Genomic DNA, 23596 nt, shown 5'->3' with positions numbered 1-23596 from the left:
TCTTTCAAGAAAAAAATCTACACCCATGTATGCGTTTTGTTTGTTTTATTTTTAAACTGAATAAAAATGTTCCGTGAAACGTGCTGGATGCTAACAAGTCAAGTATTTACTATGGCAAAAGTTGCTTTGCATTGGGCCATCCTGTATATTTTACAGTACACTTCTGGGGAAGAAAACCCAGCGTTCCAAACAAAGATTTGCTTTAAAGTCCTCAATAAGTGGGCCTTCACTGCTTATGCGAATAAGAGCTTCTACTTTTGTTGGATCTTTTGCTGAACAATCAGTACCAGCATCAATAAGAACACTACATGTGTACATCCCCAGTTTGTAATTGTCTTTGAAAATTAGCAGCAACAGTTGCCCCGCTCGACTTACTGTTAAAAATGCAGTCACGGACAAAGATACGTCTCTTACTGTTACCGTGAATAGTCACACTTCCATGTTTGAAAGATGTACACCTGGTCGTAGCGAAATCGGACAATGGGTGTCCAGAAATGGTTGACGTTCCTGGCTGATTAATCTCACAAATTCTGCAAAACATTTTGCCATTTCTGTATATCAACCACGAAAATTCCTTTAGCCATTTCAGGACTGGGGTTCTTCCTTTACTTTTGCATTTTTCTTTAGACACAGCTATGTCATTTTTAGATGCAGAACTTTTGCCGTGTGATTCTCGAATTTCTTCGTTACATGTACTACGCTGAGGTTTCTAATTCTTACTACCAATAACTCCAAAGTGCTCTAACCCTCGTTTTCCCGTCATCTTTATTGCTTTCAAACGCTGCTTTGACCGAGACTGAAAAATATTTATTCAGACTTCCGATCCCGATTACCGTATTTTGCCGAATATAATACGCAGTGGTGTATAATACGCACCCCCCACTTTGAGTCTAAAAGTTGGTGAAAAAACGCACTTCGGGTGTATAATACGCAGCAAAAATTTTGACCAAGCGGTAATCTTTATTTTATACTAATAGTGTTAACTTTCACTTAATATTTTTGCAGAAATAATGAATTCTAAACAACGCACAATAATTTGCAAACATTTTGAGATGAGGTCTACATCGCGGTAATCTTCAATGAGAATCTTCAGTGAAAATATCAACCCGGACAAGCCTGTTCATTTCAGCAAAGCACGAGATTTTGTAGCATTAAAGTCTTAACTGACTCGATATTTCCTTTGTTGAAACTTAAAATCAATCAAATAGCCGATGTTATAAAAATAAAATTAAACAATTAAACTATCGCTTATTTTACTGTAATCAACACACCATGGTAGGTACAAAGATGCAAATTATCAACTCCTCGTTAACTACGATGACTATTAAAATGTGTGAAAAAAAATTTTGTTAGGTATTTCTTTACCCGGAGGGGGTATCTAACAAAAGCACAATGTACACAACAATGGCTTCGTAAAACACACGCTTTTATGCAAGAATAGTTATTTCAAAGATTCAAATTAGTATTTCATTAAAAATTAGGCCTATTCATAAAACTTTCAGTAAACCAACTTTTAGCAAGTGACAAAAATTATTTTCCAACAATTTTAGCACGTGACAAGGCATTATTGTGTACACATGCTTTAAATAATGGCGGCATGCGATGTAATGAATAGTCAGATCCAATGCAATTTGATTGGCTGTTTGTTTCGTGATAATTGAATTATTTAGATATTTTAAGTATACATATCACATTTTCTGCAATTTTACGTTTCTGTAGTAATTTTCTTGAGGTCGAATTTTCTAGTTAATAAATAGGTGAACGTGAAAAGGCGTACAGTATCCGAAGCCTTGGTCTTTGAGTGAAATATTACACTACTTAATCGCCGAGTTTCATCTGGAAAAAAAGGTCAAAAACCTATTGTGGTATATAATACGCACCCCTTTCTGGCACAAAAATATTCTCTAAAAAAAGTGCGTATTATATTCGGCAAAATACGGTATAAAATTTTATTAGATGCCCATTTTTTCTCCACTCGCGAAAATGCGACTTAGTTATCATCTCTAGTCGCAAAATCGATTTTCTGGTCGCAAATGCGACCATTTTACTCGCAACTTGGAGCACCGACATGATCCTTCATTTCAACAAACTTGAATCCCTTTACCCAAGGATGCTTTGTGCCAAGTTTGGTTGAGATACTGACGAAAATGCATTAGTCCAAGGCCAAATCTTACGTCAACTTTTTAACGACCAATCTCATTTGCATAAATCAGGTCAAACAGTTTGTGTATTGAAAACAGTACCCCCCCCCCCCCCCCCCCCCCCCACTTTTTTCATAACTTTTCTCCCAGGTATTATTCAAAATTAATTTTTTAGACTTAAAATTTTCATCGTTAATCATTATTAGTTCCCTCCTATACAAAAATGTCTGAAAAGTTGATTAATGCGAGTTTTGACCTTTGACCTGATAAAGACACAAACCTTCTTTAATTTTCATGAAACTTGGCACAACAACTTCTACAGCCATACTACACATCCCTATGAAGTCACATTGTATTTGTCATCTGAACAGCAGAGTGAAAGCCCTTTGAAGTGATGAGCTGAATCTCCTGAAACACTGAAACAGAGGATGAAATCAGCATCAGACATACAGTACACAATTTTGAAATGCTCACATATGACATATGCTGCAATCAATTTCTTACCAATTATTTTTATATATTGTATACACATCCCCTTTACCTAAATAGGATAACAAATTTGCTCGATAATGTAAATAGATATTCTTTAGATTTTTTGTAAAAGTTACCCCCAAATATGGTGAAGTTTCTTAAAGAATGTCTAAAATAAAATATTTAACAGTAGAATTTTACATAAGAAAAAATATTTCCAAATTCTACATTATATTGGCTGCAAGAAACAACAGCACAAGTCAATGAAAATAGATTAATCTCTGTTGTCAGCAGATAAGCAGACAGGACCACAGCAGCCACTATCAGGATGTGGCACTTACTGGTCATGCTGGATTATCCCTGGTCACATTAAAACTGTCAGTAGAGATGTGAAAGATGCCATTCTAAAGTTAACCAAACATTAGGCACTATAAATATGGGTGAGCTAAGAGAATTCAACATATCAATGCCTGAATCTGACAGAAGCACTACTCTACTCACCAACATGTTAAAAAAAACTATGGCTCCATGGAACAAAGGGAAGGAACTCTGCAAGAAGAAGCTCCCAAGGCAGGGCAAATTTCATCGAGGTAATTCCCATGGCCACAAGACTAAGACTGATGTACAGAAAAATTCTAGTCGACGATCATTTGTCAGGCTGAATTCAACAGATCATGCCCTGGTCACCAAGCCATGTCTGGACAGCCAGTCCTACCAAACTTCTAACTGCGATGGTGAAAATGGACGATCCTGCATTCTGCGCCAACTCCCTTCCGACTTCCCAAATCAAACACCAAAGAGAAGAGAATACTTAGGTGGGCGACGTATAGTGGATGAACAGAAGATGATGGAGATGATTAATCAAACGATACAACTTCATCAGTCTACCACCTGTACCGCTCTGAACATCACTGTGCTGCACTTGACAAAAGCAGGAATTTCATGGAAATACATCCTGACTTGTGTAAATTGCCCGTTCAACTCACCTGAATTTGCCCTATCCAAGAGATCTGCCAAGAGGGTCCTGGTCGCAATACATCGGCATCAAATATGGCCTTGGCATATGCCCTTCGGGACACTTCACTGGGGGCAGAGAAGGCTATAGAATTACTGAGCTGCCTAGACATCCCGCCTCCCACTAAGGCCTCTCTCCAGAAGCTCCTTTTCAAAATCAGCCAAAATATGACAAACTTAAACAAAGAACATATGCCACCCAGAAAATGTCATCAACATTTCAACAGATGCCCGTTATAACAGTAACATCATGTTCAGCCGCAGGACCCCAGACAGAATGCCAGTCAAGCCTTTACCTTGGCCGTTGAAACCAACACTGACAGAAAATATATACTTGCCTGTGCTCAGCAAAACAAACTCTGCTGGACAGGTGCATGGCTAAGGGGCAAGGGAATGGAAGTAGATTGTCCAGGCGGCCATCTGAATGTACTTCCAATCGACCACGGGCAGCACCATTTTCAGAGTATGAGATGGGGAAGGACATTGGCACACAGCTGGCCTTGCAAGATGTATTAGTCCAGTATATTACCACAAACGGTGACGCCCAAGGTGCCAAAGGAGTGGACGAAGCTATGCGAGCTCTACATCCCCTATGGAAAGTAGAGCGTCTAGCCGACCCCGTCCATCTTGGGTAGTCACAGTTTCACGCCAGCAACCCAGCAGTCTATAGCGAAGGAATGTTCCATACCCAGACCAAAGAACAGAAGAAAGAGCTACAGAGAGTATTTAGCAATGATCTAGTCAAGATGTGCTTTGATAGTCAAGGAACTGTTTACCAAATTTGACAGAGACCTGCAGAAAATGAGTGATTTCTTACCTAAAGTCCTTGAGGCCACTGTTCTGTGCTATACTGGAGACTGCTCGATGTGTGCAACATATTCCCTCGTTTGTGATGGAGGACTTGTTTCCAACTGGTGGAACTTCAGTCGTAATCTTGCTGTATATAAAATCACGGGCCTGCAAATGAATGAAAATGACATTAGGATTGTAACAGAAATCCTTAAAATGAAACTAAGTGTAGAAGCCATCAATGCCATGAAGCTGCTGACTGATACAAATGCCAACAAGTCTTACCACCGTAGTGCCAGTTGCAACATGCCCAAGAACATTAAGTTTTCCCGAACGATGGAGGGTCATCTCCACTCCACGATACATCGACGGAACAACTTACCCGGTACATCAACCAGACTGAAATGCAAATCTGCTGGAATACAGTACTCTGAGCATGGGAGCAACAATTAGATAGACTGGACCACAAGTTCCTGTACAATCAAGCCTATCACAGAAATGAGAGAGTGAAGAGTAGAAAGAACTTACTACTGGCCAGGGAAATGGCAGAGGATCACTAGTACAGGGAAGAACATAGAGGAACTTCAGACTACTGCAAAGGCCAGCTTGACTTTAACTCAGATGCCGCCCGTGATCACCCATACCACAAGAGAGGAGAATTGAGATATCATCTCAGGCCTCGCCAGTGAAGAGAGTGACTGATTAAGTTGCTATGAACTCTAATTAGCAATTAATAACTGCTCATTTATAACTACTTCCATGTACTAATAACTTTGTGAGGAGTGACACATGCCTCTCCCATTTACAGCGGTGTAACATGTTAATAAATGCGATAAACATACCAAAATTGTTGTTATCCATATGTAGCTCCAGATGACAGGGAAGATAGGGAGGTGGGTGCCCCAGACAGGTGCCCCCGGATTTGCAGGTCTGTCGCTGGTTATTGATACCGTGCTGCTCCTGAGCAATATGCCCTGGTACAACACACAGTGTGTTGTGGCACAAGTGGGATGCAACAATTGATACATCTAACTCATGGTGACGATGATGTAACATGACACTGAGTCTATGCACATGCATCATCTGCCAGCTGTTCTTTATCGGATGCTTGTAGCACACAACACCATACTTGTTGTTGTTGCTTCTAGCCCCCATCCAAATACGACAATGATCATTAAAACCTGGGGCAGAGCTCGAGTGCACCTTCTCTAAATACTTGGGAAAAAAAGCTTCCATGCTTAGAAAATGAAAGTAAGCCACTGACAAAAATGCATTATTCCAAGGCCAAATCTTACGTCAACCTTTTAACGACTAGAGGTGCGCGGTATTACCGGTATACCGGTGTACCGGTATTTTTCTGGTACCGGTATGTACCGCGGTACACGAGGCGAAATACCGGTATATTCAAGTCTGATAACTCTTAACAAAAATAGAAAATTGAAACAAGAAAAAATAATTAAAGAAATTTGTGTACGCAGTGACTCACTTTATTTACATCGTTCCCTCGTTGTGATGCAATGAAAGGTAAGTCTAATAACTGTACACAATCGGTAAAACATACGAAGTATAAATTGCGATGATTTGATTATTAATGATATGAAAACAAATCAAAATTAAAGAAAAAAATAATAGAAAACATTTCATTAAGTTATTATTTTAATATATAAGGTAGATTATAAAAATTGTTTTTATGTTGTTTGGTTTATGCTGGTCGAATACCATTTCCGCCTCTTAGGCAAACCCCAAGTAAAAAATAAAATGGCAGATGCAGACTTGTGCGTTCGAAACCACCGTTCGTCCGTTCGTCGCGCGAGTACAAATTCCTGCCGATTCTGAACGCCGAGTTAATGGGTTTGAGGTGCAAGAATGTAGGAATTGTGGTCGAAGAACAAGAACACGTTCGTGCGCACATGTTCTCGTTATTCTCTTTAGAGAAGTGGACAGGCGTATTCTACATGTAGAAGTTATCGTCATTCGCGACTCTAAGAACTTCTAGACTTTGAGATCGTGTCAAATAAAATCCACAGGTTTCCCCCTATTAATTATTTTAATAGTCGTTCCAGTCAGTAGTCTAGTCACAGTCGATTCTAGTCATGATACAGAAACGCTGCTATATTGTATGTACGGTATACTTTTATGTTTGGATTAAACTTTTGTTCTGTTAACTGGTTTAAGATTTAAATAAGATATTTTCCTTATCATTTATATTTGAATAAATTAAATGCAATTTACAATCAATAAACTAATAACAGCTCATTATATACAATAAATCACAACTAAAATCCACTAAAACTGAATCATACAATTAAAAGATTAAATCTGCGGTATACCGTGGTATGTACTGCGGTATTTTGCAAATACCACGGTATACCGCGGTACCTTTATTTTCTGCGGTACCCAACTCTATTAACGACCAATCTCATTTGCATAAATCAGGTCAAACAGTTTGTGTATTGAGAACGAATGCTGGACAACTCGCCCCCAAGACAACTCGCCCCCTCTTAGGACAACTCGCCCTCTCTAAGGACAAGTCACCCCTTCTCTTGAGACAACTCGCCCCCAATATTATATACAGTGAAGCCTCGGTAATCCGGACGCCATTAATCCGGACGCTTCACCTTCCGGACGATTTTTCTAGGGAACGAAATTTTTATACATTATTTTGCATCATTAATCCGGAAATTCGCGTTCCAGATCCGGACGGTCACTTTTTACTACAAAACGTTATAATGCATTGAAAATTGTACCGGTAATTTTGTTTAGGGACGGTCTGTGTCGGACAATTTTAGCAAGGCATAAATTATAAAGAAAACGAGCCAAACTGTCTAATTGAAGCGATTACCTGTACCCTGTCAACACCTCCCTCCAATTCGGTGGTGTGTGATGATAAGTCCGTTAGGTAGCACGCGTCGATCGAGACATTGCATTGCCAATTTTCGCACATAGGATCTTTATTGCATGTAGTGTTGAATTTTGTAAATAATTTGGATATCTGTAGCATATTATTTTATAGTCTTGATCAATACCCTAATAGTATTAATAAATTAAACATCATGCTGTAATGATAATTTTTTTTAACTGCTAGTCATGTATCAGTTGTACTGATTCGTAAATTGATATCGGCTTATTCAAATCTAAAGAGTGTAGATTATACTTCTAGATTCTGGATTTGATACTGTTGATTGGCGTGAAATATACATGTATGTTCATGCACATGTATATATAGTATAAGTTTTTAACGTTTACAATGTCATGCATGTAGAATGTACCTGTGTACGATTGATTCTTGTTACGATGTTGTAGAGCTTTATTGCTTTCGAATTTTTAAACTCTGCCTAGAAGTGAGAAAATTACCATTTTAAGGAAAATGACAATTAAATTCTCTATGTACCTGTAATGTTAGTTTCACCCGCGTTTTGTTCCGTCATTATCGCATCATGAAAATAATAGGTGCGTGTGACTAGATCAAAGCAGTAGTAGTTTTGAAGTTTGACCTTGAAAGTGGATCAAGGTCAAGGTCACGCATCCAGGGGCCAGTCTCCATGAGTAAGGCAAACCCACCCATCACGCCTGTCGTCCCCAAGGAAGAAATCCCCCACCCTTCAAGTGATCTGTCTGTGATCAGCTGTTCATAATACACTATTTTGACCGGTCTCATGCCCAACAACAGGATTCTATAGCTAATCTGACCTACACCTACACATCTGACCTACACCCATTTCTTCCATTTCTTGACTGTCTTGTAAATCAAACATTAACTGCATTTGCATTCAAGAAAAGATATCAATGTCTGCCTGCATCAAAATAAAGACTAAGTTCAGTTGTTGTTGTTGTTTTTTTGTTTGTTTTTTTTATGATAATGATGATGCAACTTTACTCTACAGTTGAACTCATTGACATTCCATCCCGACTGTCATTGTAAACAAATAAACACTTACCTGCAGGATCAGATGGGATGCAGTACTCCTATTCTCCGTTCAGATATCCTACATGCACTCAGACACTTTCTAATTCACCGGCCGCCATTTTGGCTGGGTTTTTTCAAAGCCTAAATCCGTATGCATGCCTCCTTGGGTGAAATGACTGAAAGACATTGTCTCCGTGAATTAGAACACATAGGATGAGCAATTACAAACTGTATATTCAATTCCACAATCCACAACACACACGGTAAAATCCAGTGCATCTTCACAACATCAACATGAGGCTTGTAGACTCCCAGTATGCACGAGCAGTAAACAATCTAGGAAAATGTCACATCCGGTTTCTTTGCACCTCCAAATATCACATCTAACAGGTCCAAAGTCACCCCAAACACCTGCACAAGTCTTATTACACTTTTACCTGATATGTGCATATGTGCTGGCTACCCAACACCCACACCCCTTTTCTCCCTAAAATTTGACGGGTACTTAATTCGAAACCAAGCATTGAACACACTTCAACACTCAAATTTAGGCGACAAATTTGAATTTCTTTTCTAGCCAAATCAAATTTTTTTATTTTTTTTTTTGCGGGGATGGGTGGGGTGGGGGGCTTTTAGTATTTGAACACTACTGAAAAAGCGCTAGAAGGTGGAAAGCCCTCTAATTGTTCGCGAACAATTAGGATCACTAGTTATTATTATTATTTTAATACGCCCTGAAATTGATGTTTATTCTTATCTAGCATATTTATGGTATCTTGTGATTTCATGTTTTATATGTACAATGAGGATAGGTACAGCTTTTAATGTTTTATTTATTTTCTATGTATTTAATGTGTATAACATTCTCTTGTAAGGTATATATGCATTGTAAAGCACCTTTGAGCGTACATAGTGTATGAAAAGGGTGCTATATAAATATGGTATTATTATTATTATATATAAGGCCATGCAAATTTGTAATCTAGTTCGTCGGATTCGCCGCTTCTATTTGTAATAAATGCAAATTATATTATCATCAAAAAATAATATCCACCCGCGTGTTTACAAATATCCGTAATTTTTTACCCGACTTTCTACAACAAACGCACAAATGACCTTGATATATGTGCTGACAAATGACAGAAGCGTGGGCTCTCGAGAAATTTCCTAACAGTGTAATACGGTTAAGTTATTCATGATGTCTATCTTAATATGTACGATACTTCATAACACTGGATTGGAAGTTGTTCCTTATGCTGGAATCGAACTGGATGCCGATGAAACTTTTGAAGCGCTATTCGATGCCACTATTTAAAGAACATCGACAACGTACGATTGATTGTTTGATTATATAATGACTAAAGTCTCTCTTGAGAATATATCACTCACATGAAGACGTTACCATTGTCGGTGAAGGGCTGCAAAATTTAGGCCTATGCTCAGCGCTTATGGCACTGAGGGATCTTTATCGTGCTACACCTGCTGTGACAAGGATCTCAGTTTTTGCAGTCCTATCTGAAGGACCGCCCCATTTATTCGCCTCTTACAACAAGCAAGGGGTACTGATCGAGGACTATTTTGAACCGGACCGACAGTTAACGACAAATTCACCAAAGGTTTGGTGATGTCCTATCAAAATTCAAGAAAATGCTCAAAGCGATGCAATGGACATTGCAATGAATGTCAAAACTGGATGTGTCCCTAGCAATATGCATATCTCTGAATCGAAAGTTTGTAGATATGAAACTTAAATAAAATTCTTCAAAAAGACCTTATCATGCAGTTAATGTTGCAAAGTACATGTATTAGGTATAAAGAAAATAAGTCTTTGAAACCTGAAATACTTCTAATTTATTGTAAACTATATCAACAAAGTTGAAAAATATTAAGTTTATGTGGTAAACAAATGATATCTGATGATTTTAGATCTTTATTATTAGGCGCCCGCTTTTTAAAATCACTCTTAATTCAATTAAAACTATTTAAATTTCTTGTATTCGCTTGCCTCATAATTTTTATCTCCAAAATTAAAAATAATATTTGTAAAATAATTTCGCCCTCTCGCCTCACTTTTTTTGTTTGAAAATCCGAAGAACTATTTTACAAATTGGTGTGGCCTAAAGCCACAATAAATCATTAATAGAAAATATTCCAATAACTTATGTTTGTTTTGGTTTTTGTTTTTTTTATTATTATTATTGTTTGATTTCTGATTGTTTAATCTATAATACATGTAAATACAATGATAAATTGCATTGTATAGGGGACCTTAGAAATTAAAATATTCTAGGTGCGAGTCAATGCTATCAAAACTCAGGTATACTGGAGCTTTCCTCGAGATCTAAAGACTGCTGGTCATCATATAGCCATGATTGTTATCAAAACATCTTTCTCAGGTAGCTGTAGACCATGGTCTCTGCAAACTTCAATCAACCTAAGCTCTATTGTTAAAAGTTTGATTGACAGGTGGCTTATCATTGATCACCATACAGGTAAAATTTGGGGGCGTTAACTTAAAGTGGGGTCTTTAATCATTATTAGTCCCCTCCTATACAAAAATGTCCGAAAAGTTGATTAATGTGAGTTTTGACCTTTGACCCGATAGGACACAGACTACCAATTATTTTCCTATACATTCCTTTTTAACATAAAAATTCATATAAAAAATTCCACCACCTCAACTAACCTGAAATTTGGCACAGACTTAGAGCAATTCAAGTCCAAAAATATTTGTGAATCTCAGGAAAATCCACCGCACACAAGTCCTGTTATGACAACGCAAGTAACCCTACCCTGCATATTTTCCTTTCCCTTTGAGAAGCAGATAAACAATGGCCTATTTACACCTTTCCTAATACACACTTAAGATCAGAATTTCCCATTATTATAATTTTTTTATTTTTTTTTTCAGACCCTCTCCTTTCCATCCATGCCCTAGAATAACACAATTCCACCTCACACACATCCCCAAGAATTTTTAAGAAAAAAACTTCTATTTATAAATTGGCACTACTTGATATTCAACTGTCCGAATTTACTCTTACTCTGAATACTCTAGTCATTTTGGCTTTACATTTTTTAAGCTTTCATTCTGATCATATCATTTTTTTTTTATCCAAGAACGTAAAATACAGACCGTGAAATATTCGTTCAGCTCAGTAAATTTCATCAAATCACCGTTTCACGTACTTGACCAGTGACCCCCCCACTCCCCCCCCCCCCACTCCCCCCCCCCCCCCCCCATTTCAAAAAGTAGATAAGTTAAAACCGGTGTATTCTGAGAATATCTTCCCGTTCTCTCAATAATTTCTGCTTCCCTTGTTAATAATAAGCTTTAAATGCCGACATCCTTAAAACATCATTGCTTACAATATCTTCCGTTCCATTTTCTGTTCCGCGTTTTAGCAACACCCATAAAAAACTCATCTGTCCTAAATATTTCTTTCATGCAACTCAGCCAAAAGCAATTAACCAGAGAAATTTAAATAAATGGTACCTACGTGTAATAGCGCTGTACCCGGCAGTCATTTTCGCTAAGCATCTGCAAATATAACAGGGCCGTAAGTAGGGTTCTAAATCAGGGGAGGCAGGGGATTGGGGGCCGCCGATTGACTTTACGACTGAAAATGACACTTTTTAAATCCCAATTTATCATGTTTGTGTTTCATTTGTACTATGTAAAGAATCGTAATATGGTGTCAAAGACAAAGGTGCTTGTCTTCATTTTAAACATATATCCTATAATATAACATTTATATAATTTTATTTTCTTTTTTGCCAAAAAATCAGACGAGGCAGTTGCCTCGTCTGCCTCATCGGCAGTTACGGCCCTGTATAAGCTATCTGTCTGATCATGCTGATTCGACGTCCATCTTCGTTTTCGCTGCAAGTGTCTTCTGCTTCTTCAAGTAAGACAACTCTTGTTTTAGCAATCGCACTTTCTCGGGTCTTTCCGGTAAGCGGAAAATTCATATAGATATAAGGTAAAGATTTTTAAAGAACTTTTTGTACCAAACAAAGTGAGAGAAAATAGAAGACCCCGAAATGACAAAAGAAAAAAAAGAAAGGAAAACATTAGTCTAAAATGTTCTACCATAGTAAATTCTCTTGCAGCTAAACAAAATTATAAAAATTTCAAAGTGTCATTGACTAGCATGCAATTTTACCTGTGAAAATCCCCCCCCCCCCTCCAATGTGGATCAGAATATTTTCAGTTAAAGGATTAACACCCCTCCCCCTCCTATGCAGGCCATTACAGGGGCGGATCCGAAACATTTACCAAGGGAGGGACACAACACTATATTGTACTTTTTCCGCCAATGAAGTTTCCTTTTAAAAACAATATCTGCTTTTTAAATCAACAAAAAAGAAGGGGGGGGTGTTAAACCCCTGGTCCATTATTTCCCGCCCCTCTAGATCCGCGACTGATGAGCAGCAATACGCGATCAAGAGAGTGATCTATTCAGTGTTTGTAAGTGACATAATGATATTTACGCAACAACACAAACGGAGAAATTTCATTTTTCCTTTCTTCATTTTTTTTTTTTTTTTTTTTTTTAAATTTTATTGTCAGATTTCATAAGGTCATGCTAATTAAAGCAATATCAATATATATTTTTCAAATCAAACCGAACCCCTGATCGAGGAAGTTTCTCAAATCGGAATTTCCTTACTTAAAAGTGAGTCGGAGTGTTTGTATTTGTATCGAGGTAATTGAAAAAATCAATCTAATCAATAATTATAAAATGAAGTATGCTACTACAAGGGAAATGAGAATATTTTTTTCATAATATGCTTAGATGTAATTCATTTTTGTTTCCGTGCATTTCTTTTCACTTTCCCGTCTTTTTTAAATGTTTGAATACTTAGAAAATCAATACAGTGTGTTATTATCAAATTCAAACATCGGTTTTATCATGTTGCATTTATTACACATGACCGAGAACTGCGTCCTATTAAAACTTTCTGCTATTTTTGAGTAAACCAGGGAACGAATAATGCGATATTTGGGTGATATTCAAAGACAATTGCTCTGCATTTCTTGCCGGGAACCTCCGTGTCCCCCACCATGGCGTTTCATTATGTATAAAAGTACGCGAGCGGACCAATCACTAACATCTAAGGATCATAACAAAAGAGAGATAATTCTGAGTCAAAACTTTCCAATTCATTTCGCCAGAGTTGTCTTTCTTTGATTATATCTGTTGACATTCCTACTTGCATGGGCGGATCCAGGAATTGTGGTTACGGGGGGCGCCACTTTATGAGGCGGTGGGTCCTGGATTTTACAGATTTTATGGGGCTTGAAATATTTCTCCTATTAAGTCATTTGTACTATTTTCTATCATTTTCATAAGGTGAAAATAATAAAATGACCCAAATGTTAAGGGTATTTTTGGAAAAAATTAAATTTTCCCAATAAAGTAATTCAAGAAATCAAAGGATTTTATCATTCATTTTTCCGGGAGGGGAAGAGATTATTGCTTCTTTAATCGTTTAGTACATTTTCTGAAACAAGATATCGCGATTTACCTTAAATTTGAAAATTTTAGGGGGGGGGGCGCCGGCTATTCCCCCTCTAAACTAAATCCGCCATTGACTTGGCATTACCATGTTTGTAGTTTTAATTGATAAAACGAATTAATAAAATGGTCAGTTTTGGACTCAAGCCTTCAGAAGCCCCTGCCTTGCATGAGTAGAACCGACACCTGTAATTACACTCGTGGATGTATTGTCTACATGTTAACGTGATTTAGGACGAACAGTCTGATTTCGGATTGAGAAAAGCAGCCAATTAAATAGTACAAGTGTGTTACACCCTAAATCGTCGCTCCATCCCAAATCGTTGCTGACAACGATTTGGGATGACATTTCACCGACGATTTTAAGACACTATTGCACTATCATTAGGGGCGACGATTTTGGGATGTCCTAAATCGTCGGCCGCCAATTTCTAGGATGAATTACACAGAAGTTATTTCATTATACTCTCTCTTATAGGGGGGGGGGGTACATAAGATTCGCTTGGTCTGTTTGTTTGTCTGTCCTCACTCATATCTCTGGTGTTTGTCCATATATTGGGCTGAAATTTTGTATGTAGATTACAAGTGACCCTCTGACATGCCTCCCCAAAATTTATGGAAAGAGAGCGAATAGGCGTAATCAGTAGTATAAGGCGACTAGATAGGGAGTTCAACTGAGTGCAGTTTTGAGTGCGGGCCGATAGGGAGTTCAACTGAGTGCAGTTTTGAGTGTAGTTTGGAGTGCGGGGTTTTATAGAAGGGGTCAAGCGGGGTTGGCGCGGTCAAGCTGGGCCGGTGGGGAGAGGTGGTGCTGTGTAGCAGGCGAGGTGTTGGGGGGATAGCGTGTGAGCGTTTTGTATTCCTGGTGTATTCCTTTATGTGAAATTTTCAAATAAAAAGAATTAAAGAACAATTAAAAGTTTACACATTTATTCAATGAACAATTAAAAGTTTACACAAACACATTTATCAAATGAACAATTTACACATAATTTACGGATCTCGTCTAACAGCTGACAGAAAATAGATAGGCGTCAGGTTTCATTTCTCGGAAACGCGGATATTTTGTAAACAATGAGCGCAGATATTCCGAGGGATGTTTTCGAGGAGGTCCGCTCTCTCTCGTTATATAACGACGCTCTCGCCAGTTCGCTTCACTGGTTACCCAGAAACGTTTAGAAGGTTGAAAAATAGAACATGCCAGGTTTCGTTTTCATTTCCCGGAAACGCGGGTATTTTGTAAACAATGAGCTCAGCTACGGAATTCGGTTAACATGCACAGAGTTTATGGATATGTTCACTATATTGTGTGGTTTGAGTCAGATCTTTCTGCATTAGGCCTTTGTATTGAATCTTATGTGATTGATTTTTTTTGTTGTTGTTGATTTTTTACTCGGGAATGATTCACTCATAAGGCGACGTCATTACTGCCCGTGAAGGACTGCAAAATCTAGGCCTATGCTCGGCGCTTACGGCCTTTGAGCAGGGAGGGATCTTTATCGTCCCACACCTGGTGTGACACGGAAACTCGGTTTTTGCGATCTCATCCGAAAGAACACCCCATATTTAGACGCCTCTGACGACAAGCAAGGGGTACTGAGGACCTATTCTAACCCGGATCGCATATAGTTTTACGCTATATATTTAAAAATAATTCATTTTTACTCTAAAAGTACTTTGGACATCAACACTATTATGGCTATAGCAGAACAGTTTTATAGTATATAAAAACAACTATGATATCTGTGCACTTCGCACCTTATGAGATCACAACGAAAAAGTACGTCACGACGTACATCTTACAATTCATGTCTATATGTTGTCGTTATATTGATAGGCGTTATCAAGTAAAGTTGCCGTCTAACCTATACATAAGCTGTATACGTGAAAATTTTTCTTGTCAAATAATATATTATTTCAATTTCGCATCAAATCACTCAACATTTTTATATTTGCGCGAAGGTCATAATATATATTGTGACCTTGAAATCGCCCCTCTATTTTCTCCCGATCATCACTACGTTATGTAAGGAAATATAATTTACATAATTATTGCGAGCAGCGTGTAAAGGGGTAACGATATACGGTGTATGGTGGTGTATAAAGTGTATATATATTTATATTCCTTTTACCAAAGGAAGAGTTAGGACACAATTCTGACACATAAAGGACCCCCCCCCCTTTCCGCATCTGATTATTTCTAGCATACTCTTGAAAATGGAAAAAAAAAAGATTATCTTGCATTAGCTGCATTTTAAATTTCCCTTTATCGGAGCACTTGGTCTCTCTATAGATCTGGGTTTTTACTATATCAACTCTAGGAAGTCTCATAATTGTTCATGAAAAAGTGAAGATAATGAACAATCTTATAATGATTACACAATTGAGAGTAGGGTAAACACGGATCCTTGTTAAAGTAAATATGAGTGGTGGCAACTGCGGTGCCAGTAGTCGTGTTCATGAGAATGTGAGGGTTGATATGTGGTCCAAATTTGGTGGTATATGGTGTTAGTGAAAATTTGGTTGGCAGTGTGTGGTGTTAACGAAAATGTGAGCGGTGTTATGGTGGTGAAACATGCAAACTAATAAAACTAAATCAATCTCTTTAATTAATATTATGGAAAGAAATGCAAAATTAAGGACCTATATAGATAATAGTGTGAGTAGTGTTAAAGAAACCCAAAGTCAAGGGAACTGGTGTGCCGATAGTGGGGAGTAGGTGTTATTTAGCGTATAAGCGGTAGTGTGTGGTGTACAAGTGGTGGTATGTGGTGTTTATAAAATGTGGGTGGTAGTATGGTGGTGACACACAATCTAATATTGGTAGATCAATCTCTTTCATTAATATTGTTATGCTAAGAAATACATAACTTGGGACCTAAATGGGTAGTGGTGTGAGTTATGTTAAAGACGATGTAAGTGATGGCATGTGGTGTGCCAGTAGTGGTATACTGTTGGTGGTATGGGGTGTATAGGTGTTGGTATGTGGTGTTTGAGTATTGGTATGTGGTGTATGAGTGGTGGTATGTGGTGTATAGGTGATGGTATGTGGTGTTAATGGAAATGCGAGTGGTGGTATGGTGGTGTTAATGGAAATATGCATGGTAGTATGATGGTAATACATGCAAACTAATAACGGCAGATCTATCTCTTTCGTTGATATTGATATGTAAAACTATCAATTCTGAAACCTGTATAGGTAGTGGTGTGAGTAATGTTAAAGAAGGTGTAAGTGATGGCATCTGGTGTGCCAGTAGTGGTGTACAGGTGGTGGTATGGGTTGTATAGGTGGTGGTATGTGGTGTATAGGTGGTGTATGAGTGGTGGTATGAGGTGTATAGGTGGTGGTAAGTGGTAATGGAAATGTGTGTGTGGTAGTATGATGGTAATACATGCAAAGTAATAACGGTAGATCTATCTCTTTTGTTGATATTGATATGTAAAACTATCAATTCTCAGACCTGTATAGGTAGTGGTGTGATTGGTGTAGAAAAAAAACGGTGTTAAAACACAAGTGTTAGCATCTGATGTGCCATTAGCTGTGTGTAAATGGTGTTTATGGAAATGTGAATGGTGGTACGTGGTGTATAAGTGGTGGTATGTGATGTTAATGAAAATAATGGTTGTGGTATGTGGTGTTAACGAAAGTGTAGGTAGGGTGTATGTGTGATGTTAACGAAAGTGTGGATGGTAGTAGTTGGCTGGTTATTTCACGTCTTCCGAGAAATTTTCACCCTTATTATACACCACTTGTGGATGAAGTCCTATGCTTGGTGGTTATTACCCCTAGTAGTGAGGGCTCTTTAGCGTGCAAACGCCTACCGCCATACGGTCTTTTGAAAGACCCGTAAATGCGGTGCATTTGGAGGACCAATCACTACCAATGTTTACGTCTTAGGTGGGCGATGGCATGAGGATTCGAATTCCTGAACTTCCGGTTAGGAAGCTTTTAAGCGAACGCTCTACCATTGAGCAATGCGACCGGTAATTGCGTGGTGGTGGTGGTAGTGGTGGTGGAAGTATATAAAGAACCTAAAAGCCAGGAATTATTCATTCACTTTTATGCATTCGAGCAGTTAACATGATTGAGTGCTCAGAGTGTCATGCTTTATTTTCCCGCAAAGATGCCATGATGCGTCATAAAAGACTAAAACACGGGGACAGCGATGAGGAAGAGGATATTGACATGAGTGACGTCTCTCCAACACAGAGTGTTGGAGAGACGAGAATATCGAGAGGAAGAGAATATCGTCTTTCGCCAAATGGCACATAAAGCGCGAAAACATATTGCCGGAGAGTGGCAGAAGAGATACGAGAAATACTTGAACCAAAATATGTCAGAAAAGAAAACTAGTAAGAAAGCAGACGAAAAGACCAAAGGAGAAACTTACCAACAGTTTAGAAAACTGTTTGAGCAGTTCCTTTACGATCAGTATCAGTTGCAAGAAGACACAACGCATGAACAGGTGACGGACGCCATCGATGAATTTGTGTCCGACAATCATGGATTAAAGAAATCCATTAAGATGGCTCTTCGCAAACACAAATATTTACTTGAATCTTACCTAGATAAGTATGACAATGATGAAGACGAGGAGGAGGAAGATGAGGAGGAAGAGGAAGACCTACCGATGCGATAGAATCACACCTCTGTATAACGAGAATCACTGTCTTTAAAAACTGAATTCATTCAAATATTGACCTGCATCTACTTGAAAGAAAAAGATACATCAAATGACATTTTTCATCTGAAATATGCAATAAATAAAAGTTGTAAACCTGCAAAAATGTGTGATTTTTTATAACATGGGTATTACGAAGCGGCAAAAACCGAGGTTCCGTGTCACACCAGGTGTGGGACGATAAAGATCGCCTCCCTGCTCAATGGCCATAAGAGCCGAGCATAGGCCTAAATTTTGCAACCCTTCACCGGCAGTGATGACGTCTCCATATGAGTGAAATATTCAATATTAAATTCGGTCGCCATCTTGGCTTCGTCTCCGAAACGAGGGATGTTTTCGAGGAGGTCCGCGCTCTGTCGTTATATAACGACGTTCTCGCCAGTTCGCTTCACTGGTAATCCAGGAGCAACAACACGATTTTAAGAACAAGAATAACAATGTCGAGAAGTAGAATGATTTTTGACACCGTGGCGGGGATCAGATACCGGCTACAACTCGTTAGCGAGCGGAACGATGGTGGGGAGTGGGCAATCACGAACACCCGGGAATTGGCGCAGTTTAGCCCCCTGGATACCTTGGGGGTTGTGGAGCTCGTCAACCAAGTGCGGCGACGTTACGAGCGCCCTGGACGGGGCCGCACCCGCCGTAGGACAGCTCGTATGTCCACTACCCCCAGACGTCGCCCCCAGCCAACAGACACCTCACCGCAACCCGGACCCTCGGAACAGCGGTCGCCATCGATACTGGAGGGGTACTCGCCCTCATCGATGTCCCCACAGCCGCCCACTAGCCCGAGGGCGAGCCTGGACGAAGTGGTGCCCCAAACACCGACACCCCCATCAACGCCGGCGAGACCACGGGCACGACGTCACGGTGCCGTTCGTCTGCTGCCACTCCACACAACACCGGCATCACCAGGACCGCCAACAGAACACGAGACCGTCGTCCCGGGGTGGGCAGATCGAGTCCCATCGATCTGGTTTACCTGCCCCATCTGTCTGCAAGACGCCAAACACTCACAGCTAGAGTGTAGCCACTGCAAACAACGATCAGTGTGCTGCGAGTGTGTGGTCCAGCTGGAGGGAGGTCGATACAGGCGGTGCCCCCTCTGCCGATTCATCGGCGTCTAGAAAGGCAGAGTATAAACCTCACGGCCCTTTTAAGGGCCACCCACATCTTTTGAAAAGATGCTGTTTATCACAATGATTGAGAAACGTACACAAATTAACACCAGTTGCACTTTATTTACTACCAAACACATGATTATGTTTTGATGACAATATACACTTGTTTATCATACCTATAAGCAAAGTCTTGAATAAATTGTCTGTAACGGGTGGAATTTCCCGCGAAGCCACACCCAATCTTATAAGGGAAGGCTAAAGTCTTGTACGACAAACTGCCCAATTCACGTAAACGTTGTTGAAACCATAGTTCTTTGTCGGCAATACTTTTGACTTAACCCATGAGGTTTTACCGTTAAACAATTACAATGGTGTACAATCGCATTCACGGATATACTCAGTAAACCACCCTGCACATAAGTCACACTATACATATTATTTTGGAATGACAATATACACTTTTTTTTAATTCTTTTTTTTTTATTAATCGTATAGAGGAGGCCAGGAACTCCCCGATCGAGGGTCGTTTTAGGAATTGCTAGTCTTTGCGCCAGGGCCAAATTATTACGGCGAGCAATATTTCCATTTGTCAATAAATTATATTGTTGCACAATAGCATCCACCGACATAGAAAAAATATCTTCTTCCACATAAGTCACGCTCATGATGTGTTTTTGTTGAGTGTCGATGCTACAGCTTTCGTTTTTATAAGTCACACTTACGAGGTGTGTTTGATGAGTGTCAATCACGAGGGTTTCTTTGTCAAAGGTTCGGGGGCCTATCGAAAGTGGCATTAAAATATGATAAAATGGGTTTTTCTCTATCGATCTAACTATCATTGGGGTTTCTACTGCCTCACAGACGTGAGAAATGAATCATTAAAGAGGTCGAGAAGAAACATATCGAGCCTCGACTCGAACTCTTTGACCTCTGTTTCTTTGAAAACTATGCGACCTAGCACAATAAAATTAAGTTTAATCAATTCCGCGTCTCGGAATCGATCAGATAGAATTTCCAATTCAGAGAAATTGAATGTGTAGAAAAAGAAAATGAGAAAAAATTCTCTTCTCGAAAGCACAAATTCAGCATTTCTCGGTCGCCATCTTGCCTTCGTCTCCGAAGCGCAGGATGTTTTCGAGGAGGTCCGCGCTCTCTCGTTATATACCGTCGCTCTCGCCAGTTCGCTTCACTGGTAATCCAGCAAGGTTTAAGAAGATTTTAAGAAGTTTGAAGATGAGCTATTCCCGCCTAGCGAGAATTCCGCTGCGCCCCATGCCTGGGCTGAGGACCCCGCCCATTACTAACAACAACGTGGTCCCACCAGAGGACTGGGAGGCGGAGGTTGAGTTGGACCAGCGGCCCCCGGGGACCACCATGCCGGTAATGAGGACCCCCATGACCCCGCCCATTACTAACCACAACGTGGTGCCTGAACACCTCCGGGAGGACTAGGAGGCGGAGCTCCGTCTAGTGGAGCGGCCCCCGGGTAGAATTGTTTTCAGACCAGATGGGGAGTACGAGTGGCACTTCTTCCACGAAGGAGTGCCAGACGCCCCTAAGCAGCCTCTCAAGAGGCACCGCCGCCGCCAGAACAAGCCCGCCACCCAGTAAGAGGGGTAAACAACCTCATAGACAGTGTGGGGGACTTTGATAGTCCCCCCCCCCGGCCCTTTTAAGGGCCACCCACATCATTTGAAAAGATACTGTATATCACAATGCTTGAGAAACGTACAAAAACTAAGTGGTAGTGTGTGGTGTACAAGTGGTGGTGAGTGGTGTATCAGTGATGGTATGTGATGTTAATGGAAATGTGAGTGGTAGTATGGTGTTGTTAATGGAAATGTGCGTAAAATGCATCTAATGCAGGATACTCTTTTTTTTCATTTTCAAGAGTATGCTAGAAATAATCAGATGCGGAAAGGGGGGTTTCTTTATGTGTCAGAATTGTGTCCTAACTCTTCCTTTGGTAAAAGAAATATAGATATATATACACCACCATACACCGTATATCGTTACCCCTTTACACGCTGCTCGCAATAATTATGTAGAATTAGATTTCCTTACATAACGTAGTGATGATCGGGAGAAAATAGAGGGGCGATTTCAAGGTCACAATATATATTATGACCTTCGCGCAAATATAAAAATGTTGAGTGATTTGATGCGAAATTGAAATAATATATTATTTGACAAGAAAAATCTTCACGTATACAGCTTATGTATAGGTTAGACGGCAACTTTACTTGATAACGCCTATCAATATAACGACAACATATAGACATGAATTGTAAAATGTACGTCGTGACGTACTTTTTCGTTGTAATCTCATAAGGTGCGAAGTGCACAGATATCATAGTTGTTTTTATATACTTTTATATACTTTATATATGTTCTGCTATAGCCATAATAGTGTTGATGTCCAAAGTACTTTTAGAGTAAAAATGAATTATTTTTAAATATATAGCGTAAAACTATATGCGATCCGGGTTAGAATAGGTCCTCAGTACCCCTTGCTTGTCGTCAGAGGCGTCTAAATATGGGGTGTTCTTTCGGATGAGATCGCAAAAACCGAGGTTTCGTGTCACACCAGGTGTGGGAAGATAAAGATCCCTCCCTGCTCAAAGGCCGTAAGCGCCGAGCATAGGCCTAGATTTTGCAGTCCTTCACGGGCAGTAATGACGTCGCCTTATGAGTGAATCATTCCCGAGTAAAAAATCAACAACAACAAAAATCAATCACATAAGATTCAATACAAAGGCCTAATGCAGAAAGATCTGACTCAAACCACACAATATAGTGAACATATCCATAAACTCTGTGCATGTTAACCGAATTCCGTAGCTGAGCTCATTGTTTACAAAATACCCGCGTTTCCGGGAAATGAAAACGAAACCTGGCATGTTCTAATTTTCAATCTTCTAAACTTTACTGGGTCACCAGTGAAGCGAACTGGCGAGAGCGTCGTTATATAACGAGAGAGCGCGGACCTCCTTGAAAACATCCCTCGGAATATCTGAGCTCATTGTTTACAAAATATCCGCGTTTCCGAGAAATGAAACCTGACGCCTATCTATTTTCTGTCAGCTGTTAGACGAGGTCCGTAAATTATGTGTAAATTGTTCATTTGATAAATGTGTTTGTGTAAACTTTTAATTGTTCATTGAATAAATGTGTAAACTTTTAATTGTTCTTTAATTCTTTTTATTTGAAAATTTCACATAAAGGAATACACCAGGAATACAAAACGCTCACACGCTATCCCCCCAACACCTCGCCTGCTACATAGCACCACCTCTCCCCACCGGCCCAGCTTGACCGCGCCAACCCCGCTTGACCGCGCCAGGTGGCCCCGGCCAACTGCTTGACCCCCTCTATAAAACCCCGCACTCCAAACTACACTCAAAACTGCACTCAGTTGAACTCCCTATCGGCCCGCACTCAAAACTGCACTCAGTTGAACTCCCTATCTAGTCGCCTTATACTACTGTAATCTAATACAATCTGATGTCACTAACAAATCTGCGGTGAACAAGACCTAACAACCACGTGATCAGCAGAATGACCCTACAACAAAAGGCAAAATGGTTTATTGTCGGACATCTCTCTCTCTCTCTCTCTCTCTCTCTCTCTCTCTCTGACTGAACGAAAAACAATCGTATAGACAACAATGGCACCGTCACCACCAACAACAAATATAACTCTTTCAATGTTAACAACACCACTACCAACCAAAACAACAATGATAAATACTGTGATCATAATGAATGTTTTTCTTTTTTTAAATATACAACAGAACAAGTAAAAGTCGATAGAAGATTAGAATGTCTTACATATTAAGTCTAGATAACCTTTTGTGGATATAGCTGGACCATAAAAGAAGAAGAACGAGGAGGAGTGGAGAAGAAGGAGTCAACAGACAGGGCCAGTTTGTATGTAAACGATGTTT

General features: G+C 39.6%; 1 protein-coding gene across 26 annotated transcripts in view; it reads right to left on the bottom strand.

Moving 5' to 3' along the window:
• LOC130050842 (uncharacterized) overlaps window positions 1-11875 on the bottom strand; it is a 152972-nt gene extending 141097 nt beyond the window's left edge. For 17 of the 26 annotated variants that reach the window (XR_008799131.1, XR_008799132.1, XR_008799110.1 and 14 more), the window contains exons 1-3: window positions 8354-8920; window positions 4444-4583; window positions 2422-2557 (exon numbers count right to left, since the gene is read on the bottom strand). Coding sequence is in view for 2 of the 26 variants with exons in the window: in XM_056151629.1 (XP_056007604.1) it covers window positions 4197-4290; window positions 4444-4583; window positions 5258-5443 (420 nt within the window). In the remaining 24 variants the exon portion in view is untranslated. Of the gene's footprint in view, window positions 1-375; window positions 531-2421; window positions 2558-3113; window positions 3390-3598; window positions 3763-4057; window positions 4291-4443; window positions 4584-5257; window positions 5456-8353; window positions 8921-11822 lie in introns of those variants that run through there. The other 9 variants (XR_008799117.1, XR_008799111.1, XR_008799121.1 and 6 more) reach the window with 7 other exon arrangements.
• Between the last annotated feature and the right edge of the window lie 11721 nt (window positions 11876-23596).

The sequence above is a fragment of the Ostrea edulis genome, chromosome 10 (genome assembly GCF_947568905.1).
Source record: "Ostrea edulis chromosome 10, xbOstEdul1.1, whole genome shotgun sequence".
Classification (NCBI taxonomy): Eukaryota; Metazoa; Mollusca; class Bivalvia; order Ostreida; family Ostreidae; genus Ostrea; species Ostrea edulis.
The sequence above is the reverse complement of the archived record's forward strand: the minus strand, read 5'-3'. Positions and strand labels throughout refer to the sequence as shown.